This window comes from Chaetura pelagica, unplaced genomic scaffold (assembly GCF_000747805.2).
Source record: "Chaetura pelagica isolate M959 unplaced genomic scaffold, ChaPel_1.0 scaffold3, whole genome shotgun sequence".
Taxonomy (NCBI): domain Eukaryota; kingdom Metazoa; phylum Chordata; class Aves; order Apodiformes; family Apodidae; genus Chaetura; species Chaetura pelagica.
Window position 1 is genome coordinate 6,742,856 of NW_009952974.1, and position 8,367 is coordinate 6,751,222.

Below are 8,367 nucleotides of genomic sequence, written 5' to 3' on the forward strand. Positions count from 1 at the left end.
TCTGGGGCTGTCCCACGAGGTGGTGGCTGGGTCTCTCTGCAGGCAGAACCAAAGAGCTGGAGCTTCTACTACCTCCAGGAAGATCTGCGGGGGGTGCTGCCAGAAGGTGCCAGCATCCTGCTGCTGCGGGTGCTGGCACACCTGCAGGCAGTGCCCCCCGACCTCATCTTCCCAGCCTTCAACACCGAGGGCCAACTCTGCATCTCCAGCTACGTGAGCAGCTGGACAGGGGAGCTCGCATGACCTGGGTCAGGTTGGGGGTGCCAGGGAGTAATGTGGGAGGTGGAGGTAAACAGGGAGCGGATGAGAGCATGGAGGGGCATGGGGATGGCACCTGGGGATGGGGGTGACCCCTGCCCATGCTCCCGCAGCGTGCCGTGGGCTTCCAGCAGCAGGCAGTGGGCTCAGCCAGGGCAGAGGTGCTGGTGATCGAGCGATCGATGCAAGCCAGTGCTGACACCTCCACCGTCTGGCACAGCAGCTTCCTCCCCAGCGGGTATGGGCAGGGGTCTGGCCAGGGGCAACCCCAGCCCTGCCAGCCTAGCGAGGACCCAGGAGTGGGGTCAGTGGCTCTTTCCCCCACAGGCGTTTGGTCCGACGGGTGCAGATGGGCTCCCCAATGCTGGTGCTTCTGCAGAATGAGTCTGTCCTTGGAGAAACAGGTATGGGGGAGAGGCTTGTGCCCCCCTCCATGGGCAGTCCCTGCCTGCTGTCTGGCATCCAAGTGGGAATCACCCTCCCCTGCCTTTCTGCTGTCAGGTGAGGTCAAGCCCCAGCCTCTCTTCCCCAAACAACCCCTGGACTGGGAGGAGGACATCCAGCTTTATTCCTGGTTCCTGGACAGGAAGGTAAGATGGGGGGACATGGGGCTGGGCCACTCTCCAGCAAAGTCTCCCCTGGAGTGTCCAGGGAGCACAGTGGGGATCAGACTGGCCAGCACACTCCCCAGTCTACTCAAGTGTGGAAAAGGACCCAGGATTCCCACCCCTTCACCCTGGCACAGTGGCTGGGGAGGCACATTGATGCCTGGGTCAAGGGAACATTTGCCTCTGTGCCCACCCTGCCCACTCCACCACAGGAGGAGCTGCAAGCATCCCACAGTGACTACCTCCAGCGGCACCCTGAGTACTGGGCAGTACAGTATGACTTCCTCCAGGCCCTGCTTCTGCGGCAGCCCTGTGACCTCCTCTCCTTCGCTGATGAATTCTTTGCCCCCTTCTCCCACCAACGGCCCCCTGAGACCCGCTTTCCCTGCGTCAAGGCTGTCAGGCCCTCCCCTCCTCCGCCCCCTCCCTCACCATTCTCTGTCTAGTGGGGAATAAAGCCATCGGTGCTGCCTCTCCAGACTTGTTTGCTTTGGGAAAACTGAGGCACAGGGAAGGCAGTGGGAGCTGAGTTGTGTGCTAACCCGCCCACCATTCTAGACTGGGAGGGACCAAGATGTCCTGTCCCCTTCTGGGCTGTTCTAGCCCCTGTCTTGGACAGAGGGTGCGTGGGACACACCCTGGGACAGAGCCAGACTCACGCTCCTGTGCCCACCACTGCCCCACCTCTCCTTGGGGACAGACCCCAGTGCCCACCTCTCTGTGGGACACATCCAGGTGGCAGAAGGGTGCCCCAAATAGGCAGGCAGTACTACCCAGACACCCATGGGTGCACCTGGAGTGCTCCCACTCTCACCTCCACAGCAACAAGGGTCCTCGGGATGGGGTGCCCCACTTTTGTGGGCACAGCCTGACCTGCAATAACACTGAGCACGTCCTCTTTGGGGTGAATGTCCTGCCATCTGGGGATGGCATGAGTGCCCTGTGCCACAGAGCCTGCCTGGCTGGGTGCCAGCAGTTGAGGATGCATTTTGACCTGCTCTCAAGCTTGTGCAATCCAGGCCTGCTTCCTTCTCACTCCGACTTCTCCAGCCTTTCCCCTACTTTTGTGGCACCAGACCTTCCTCCCCGTGCTATGAGACACTGTCCCCTGTTCCCTGAACTGCCCAGGGAGCAGGACCTCTGACATGTGATGGAAGGTGACAGGCAGGCATGTTCTCCGTGCACTGGGTTTGCATGTGCATAGAGAAGAGAGGTTCTGGGTCACCCGCCTCCTGGCACAGGGTGGGGGAACTGAGACCATGGGAACTCACAGCACCCAGCCCCCACCAGGCAGGGCTCCTTTCCTAGCCCAGCTCAGCGGGTGGGGAAGGAGCACTTCCTTCTCCTTCTCCTCGGGGGGGCAGCTGGGGGATGTCCTTTAAAAGCTGGGTGGCAGGCATTGTACCCAGTGTCGAGATCAGTGCTCCCCAGCACCATGTCGGGATCAGGCCCAGCCATGGCATCACTAGAGCCAGGTGAGCTCCATGACATATAGGTCCCCCCTCCTTTCTTCCCCTAAGACCCACCTCCCCTAAGAATTCGCCCCCAGGACCCCTGCCTTTGCTCCCTATTCCCTATGAGCACGTCTCTCCCAGCATGTTCTGGATTCCCCACCTGCCCCATCCTCTGTTCACCCAAGCCCACCCATGATTCACCCATGCTACTAGGATGTGGGTGGGCTGTGGGAGGATTGAGACCAGTACTAGGCTCTTATCCTCCTCTCCGTGCCCACCCTGCAGCAGGACCTGGAGCAGGGTCTCCTGCTGTCTCTCCTGCCCAGAAATGCACTTGGCTCTTGCACCAGTTAAGATTGGGCTGGGACCAGAAGATTTTAGGGACATCTGAGCTGGATGTGGCATCTGTCACCTTTGGGTAGCCACTGATGCCCCCAACACAGCCACCCTCATGGCTCTCCTGGGAAAATGGGCCTCATCCCTCATGGGGCTCACTGGACAGAGGCAGGTGGGACTGGGAGGAAGCCAGGGCTACCAGCCACCTATGTCCTTGCCCTTGGTGAGCTGCGACCTCCCCTCCTCCTCTTTCTCTCACCCCCAGGCCTCACGGGGTCCCTGAACCAGGGCCAAGCCCAGACTTATGGCACCGGCGGGAGCCCCATGCCCCGGCAGCGCCCTGACACCCGGGACCAGACCCACCTGGACAAGCTCATCAGCATCCCCAAGGATGGAGGGGTAGGTGCTGCAGGGCTGGCAGCTCCCTCTGAGCGTGGGCAGAGACAGGCTGGGGGGCAGTACTGCGGGGGGTTGGGGATGGCAAAGGGCTATGGCACGAGGGGAAGACATGCCCAGCCAGTCCCAGCAGGTGGAAGGGAATGGAAAAGGGATGGATGTTCCCCTGCAAGGAGGGGCGGTAAAAGCAAGGCTTGGCAGTGGGATCCCACAGGATGCAATTAACGCTGCCTGACAGCATCAGGAGACCTCTGAAAATTTCTGTCCCCATGTGGGATGGGGGTCTCTCTGACCCCAGCACTGCTGCTAACCAAGAGGGGCTGGGGGGGCAGCAGTTCCCTCCCCGAAGCAGGCAGAAGAAACGTCCTCCAGGTGTGATATGCAACAGTGCAGGCAGCACAGGGCTTACCAGCAACCGGCTAGAGGGGACTGGGAGTGCAACTGGGAGACAATGGTTTTGAATGGAAGCTCCTAGCTCTGACTTGCTTCCTTGTCCCAGCCTGGTTTCAGCTTTAGGAAACTCTGGGCTTTCACCGGTCCTGGTTTCCTCATGAGCATCGCTTACCTGGACCCTGGCAACGTGGAGTCGGACCTGCAGTGTGGGGCAGTAGCAGGGTTCAAGGTGAGCCCCGGGCCCCTCTGGCCCCCTGGGTCAGGAAGCCGCCGGGTGTTTCGCAACTCCCCCTGCACCAACGGCCACCAGCCCCACAGCAAGCCAGCTTCCCCAGCCCTGGGAGTGGAAAGGAACAGAGGGGCCCTTGGCACTAGGGGAGAGCACCCAGGGGTATGGGTGGGTCACCCCTGGCTGGGGTGGGGGCTGGCGACCACAGAATTATAGAATCGTTTTTTTGGAAAAAATCTTTAAGAGCATCAAGTCCCATTGTTAACCCAGCACTGCCAAGTCCACCGCTAAACCAGGTCCCCAGGCACCACATCTACACATCTTTTAGATATCTCCAGGGATGGCGACTCCACCACTTCCCTGGGTAGCTTGTTCCAGTGCTTGATAACCCCTTCAGTGAAGAAATTTTACTTAATATCTCATCTAAACGTTCCCTGGCCCAACTTGAAGCCGTTTCCTCTTGCTCTATCACTTGTTACTTGGGAGAAGAGACCAACACCCACCTGGCTAGAACCTCCTTTCAGGTAGCTGTAGAGAGTGGTAACGTCTCCCCTCAGCCTCCTTTTCTCCAGGCTAAACAACCCTAATTGTGCTCCAGACCCTTCATCACCAGCTAGACCCTGCCCGGTGCCCAGTCCCTGCTTCCTCCCTCCCTCTCTCCCTCCCTCCCTCCCTCCTGTCCCCCCAGCTGCTGTGGGTGCTGCTCTGTGCCACCATCCTGGGGCTGCTGTGCCAGCGCCTGGCGATCCGGCTGGGCGTGGTGACGGGGAAGGACCTGGCTGAGATTTGCTACCTCTATTACCCCAAGGTGAGCAGCCACAGGGAGTCCCCCTGGGGGGGTCACAGCTTGAGGGGACCTCACACTTGGGCTGGTGGCAGTCCTGGCAGGGACTTGGGGGCAGGACTGTTTAGGGGAAGGATGGAGAAGTGCAGGAAGATGCTGTGAGAGCCCCCCTCCTAGGAGGTCCCCAAAGTGTCCCAGTCCCAGTGCCCCCCACCTAGCACACACACCGCTGTGAAACAGGGGTCCAGGGAAGGTGGAAGGAAAGCAGCTGCCTAGGTGTCCTGGTCTGATTTGAGGACACTTGAGCATGTCCCCTAAGGGGGTAAGCTCAGGTGTCAGGGCAGTGACACGCAGCCAAGACACTGGGCAAACCTGGGCACAGGTGTGCAGGGAGCTGGGGGGGCTCAGGGGGCATCACATGGCAAAGGAAGGGGGGGAGCTAAGGCCAATCCTGATAGGGTTGAAAAAGCATTGAGATGTTGGACTGAATGACAGGTCCCTAGGAGGGCTGGATATGTCCCTCTACCTGACCCACCATCATACCCAGACAGCTGGGTCCTGGCCCATTGGGAAATGTGGAGGGGGCAGGCTGGGATTTAGGATCCATCTTGCACCCTGTGGCATGGGAGAGGCTGGGGGGTCTCCCAGGAGCTCTGTGCTGCTCTGACCTGCCACAGCCTGGGGCCATGGACAGTGGTCTCCACCGTGGAGAGTGTGCCCACGCAGCCAGGGCTCAGGTGCCTCACCACGCCCTGGCCCCTCCAGGTGCCCCGCGTGCTGCTGTGGCTCACGATCGAGCTGGCCATCATCGGCTCCGACATGCAGGAGGTGATCGGGACAGCCATCGCCTTCAGCCTGCTCTCGGCTGGCCGGTGAGCCATCCCACGGGGACCCCCCAGCTCTCCCCATGGCCCCAGTCCACCAAGGGGCATTGTGTCTAATGCTCCCCCTTGCCATCCTGCAGCATCCCCCTCTGGGGTGGGGTCCTCATCACCATCGTGGACACCCTCTTCTTCCTCTTTCTCGACAAGTATGGTAAGTGATGGGGTGTGGGGACTGGGGAGATGCTTGCCTGGGCAGCCCTGGCACTGATGTGGCACTGGTGTTCCCTGCTCTGTCCCACCCCATTTCTTGAACCCTCTAGGGCTCCGCAAACTAGAGGCTTTCTTTGGCTTTCTCATCACCATCATGGCCCTGACCTTTGGCTACGAGGTGAGAGGGGGAGTTGGGGACACCCTTTTCCCTGCAGGGTGCTGGCAGGGGATCCTCACAGGGCATCCCTGCTGGCACTGGGTTACAGCAATGGGAATACCAGCTCACAGTGCCCCTTCCCACTGGTCCCCAGTATGTGGTGGCGAGACCGAATCAGGTGGAGGTGTTGAAGGGCATTTTCCTGCCCTACTGCCCAGGCTGCGGGCGAGAGGAGCTGCTCCAGGCTGTGGGCATTGTTGGTGCCATCATTATGCCCCATAATATCTTCCTCCACTCCTCCTTGGTCAAGGTGAGATGAAGGCACTGCCATCTCAGGGTGTCTCAGGGGACACTTGGTAGGGACCAGCTGGTCCTGGCTGTGGGATGATCCGAGGGGTGCCTGCCTGATCCCATGGCACCCATGTCATCTGCCATGCCCAGACACGTGCGATTGACCGGTCCAAGAAGGAGGCAGTGCAGGAGGCCAACATGTATTTCCTGACTGAGTCCTGCCTGGCCCTCTTTGTCTCTTTCCTCATCAACCTCTTTGTCATGGCTGTCTTTGGTGAGGCGTTCTACCACCAGCAAAACAAGGACGTGGTGAGTGTCACCTTGTGCCTAAGGGGAGGGGAGTTGTGTCCAACTGTGGAGACAGGCAGGGCAAGCATCCCTTGGAGAGTGGGTGTCCTTGTCCCTGAGACATAGTGTGGGCTCCCACGGTGTCTGTGGGGGCTAATTGGTGGCCATCCCATTCATGTCCACTTTGCCTTGCAGCACAACAAATGCATCAACAGCAGCATCAGCAGCTACGCCAGCATCTTCCCTGACAACAACGAGACGGTCTCTGTCGATATCTACCAGGGAGTGAGTGGCCCTGGGCTGTGGCCAGCAGGCACCAGTACCCATCTGGGGGATGTGATGCTCCCCCGCTGACCCCTGCTCCAGGGACTGCAAAGACCCCACTGGAAGACTGGAAGCGAATTGGGGTGGGACTTTGGGGTCTCCATGCAAATATTCCCATACAGGGTGTCATCCTGGGCTGCTATTTTGGGGCAGTGGCACTGTACATCTGGGCCATCGGGATCCTGGCAGCAGGGCAGAGCTCCACAATGACCGGGACCTACGCGGGACAGTTCGTCATGGAGGTGCGGGATGGAGATGCTGGCCCTCCCCCCACAGGTGCAGCTAGCAGGGAGGGGAATCAAGGATGGGAGGTCCTCGGGGCACACTCCCTCTCCATCTCCCGGGTATTTGGCAGAGTCCTGCAGGGAGCTGGGCATCGGGGCATTGCCCACTCGGCAGGTGGTAGCTTGCTGGTACTGGGGTCTCGCGGTCCCCAGGAGGTGGGATGAGGACGGTGCCCACCCATTGCCGCGGTACAGCCACCCCTACCTCCCGTGACACCCAGGGGCACCCTGTGTTTCTCTCATGAGCTCGTTTGTTTAATGAGCTGGAACTGACACCTAGCGGGGCCCGGCAGCCCTGCAAGGGCCTGCTCAGCGCCCTGGCACACAGACGAGGGAGGGATGCCCCCCATGTTCCTCCGAGCCAGGATTTGGGGGGACCGGAGCAGTGTCCTGGGCAGGGCGAGGGGCAAAGGTACAGGTTTCGCTGTGTTCCCAGGGCTTCCTGCAGCTCCGCTGGTCCCGCTTCGCCCGGGTGCTCTTCACCCGCTCCTTTGCCATCCTGCCCACCGTGTTTGTGGCTGCCTTCAAGGACGTCAGCCACCTCACAGGCATGAACGACCTGCTCAACGTCCTCCAGAGCATCCTGGTAAGGTGGAGACCATCGCCTGCCCCCCAACAGCCTGACCCCACAACTTTGTCCCCCTCACCCAGCTCTCCTTCCAGCTGCCCTTTGCCGTCCTGCCCGTCCTCACCTTCACCAGCCTGCGCCCACTGATGCAGGACTTCACCAACAGCCTGTGAGTGCCAGGGTGAGAGGAAGGCAGAAGGGGACAGAGCAGGGTGCTCCAGCTGCAAGCACACTCCTTTTGGCCCATCCTGCCCTCTAAACCATGCTGTGGGGGCAGCTGGTGCATGGGTATTGGCTTGGGGGTGGGTGTGTGTGTGTGATGTTCAACCTCACGTGCCCGCAGCAGTAAGATCAGGACAGACTGTTCTATCCTTATCTTGATGTCTCGTCCCTGCCACAAGTCTTCAGCATTCTCTTGACACTGCCAGCCCAGCATTCACAGGGTGGCAAAAACCCATTCCTAGAGCCCCATCGTAGGGGTATAGTATAGTGACAGGGTGCAGAGATGTCCTGGGTGGGATCTTGCTCACCTACAACCCCAGATCCCCCAGACCACTGTGCCCGCTGGCACATGGAGTGCGGGATCTGCCCTGGTACTGATGTCGCTCCCCTGCCCGCAGCCCCTGGAAGGTGCTGATGACCCTTATCACAGCGCTGGTCTGCACCATCAACATCTACTTCGTGGTGGATTTTCTGCCCTCGCTGCAGAGCCTGGGGTACTACATCCCCCTGAGCCTGCTGCTGGCTGCCTACGTGGCCTTTGTTGCCTATCTGGTAGGGCTGGCACTGTGGGAAGGGGTAGCTGGGTGAGGGACGGCTGCATGGGGGGCTGTGTCCCCCATGGGTGCCCATCGACCGAACCTCTTTGCCCCCGACAGATCTGGACATGCAGCATCGCGCACGGAGCCAGGTTCCTTGCACACGGCCACCACAGCCGCTTCAGCTTCGGCGTCTCCCCCGACC

The 8,367-nt window shown here is 60.3% G+C and overlaps 2 protein-coding genes across 2 annotated transcripts in view; both read left to right on the plus strand.

The window, feature by feature from the left end:
• The window catches only part of CATIP (ciliogenesis associated TTC17 interacting protein), a 2,987-nt gene extending 1,675 nt beyond the window's left edge, over positions 1 to 1,312 (plus strand). The window contains exons 6-9 of the mRNA XM_009996247.1: positions 372 to 496; positions 586 to 662; positions 760 to 848; positions 1,079 to 1,312. Coding sequence (XP_009994549.1) covers positions 372 to 496; positions 586 to 662; positions 760 to 848; positions 1,079 to 1,312 — 525 coding nt within the window. The remainder of the gene's footprint in view (positions 1 to 371; positions 497 to 585; positions 663 to 759; positions 849 to 1,078) is intronic.
• A 989-nt stretch (positions 1,313 to 2,301) lies between these two features.
• SLC11A1 (solute carrier family 11 (proton-coupled divalent metal ion transporter), member 1) overlaps positions 2,302 to 8,367 on the plus strand; it is an 8,833-nt gene continuing 2,767 nt past the window's right edge. The window contains exons 1-15 of the mRNA XM_009996248.1: positions 2,302 to 2,341; positions 2,922 to 3,055; positions 3,552 to 3,674; positions 4,363 to 4,482; positions 5,224 to 5,330; positions 5,423 to 5,493; positions 5,603 to 5,670; positions 5,804 to 5,959; positions 6,091 to 6,249; positions 6,424 to 6,513; positions 6,675 to 6,794; positions 7,273 to 7,422; positions 7,500 to 7,573; positions 8,025 to 8,178; positions 8,283 to 8,359. Of these exons, the coding sequence (XP_009994550.1) occupies positions 2,302 to 2,341; positions 2,922 to 3,055; positions 3,552 to 3,674; positions 4,363 to 4,482; positions 5,224 to 5,330; positions 5,423 to 5,493; positions 5,603 to 5,670; positions 5,804 to 5,959; positions 6,091 to 6,249; positions 6,424 to 6,513; positions 6,675 to 6,794; positions 7,273 to 7,422; positions 7,500 to 7,573; positions 8,025 to 8,178; positions 8,283 to 8,359 (1,643 nt within the window). The remainder of the gene's footprint in view (positions 2,342 to 2,921; positions 3,056 to 3,551; positions 3,675 to 4,362; positions 4,483 to 5,223; positions 5,331 to 5,422; positions 5,494 to 5,602; positions 5,671 to 5,803; positions 5,960 to 6,090; positions 6,250 to 6,423; positions 6,514 to 6,674; positions 6,795 to 7,272; positions 7,423 to 7,499; positions 7,574 to 8,024; positions 8,179 to 8,282; positions 8,360 to 8,367) is intronic.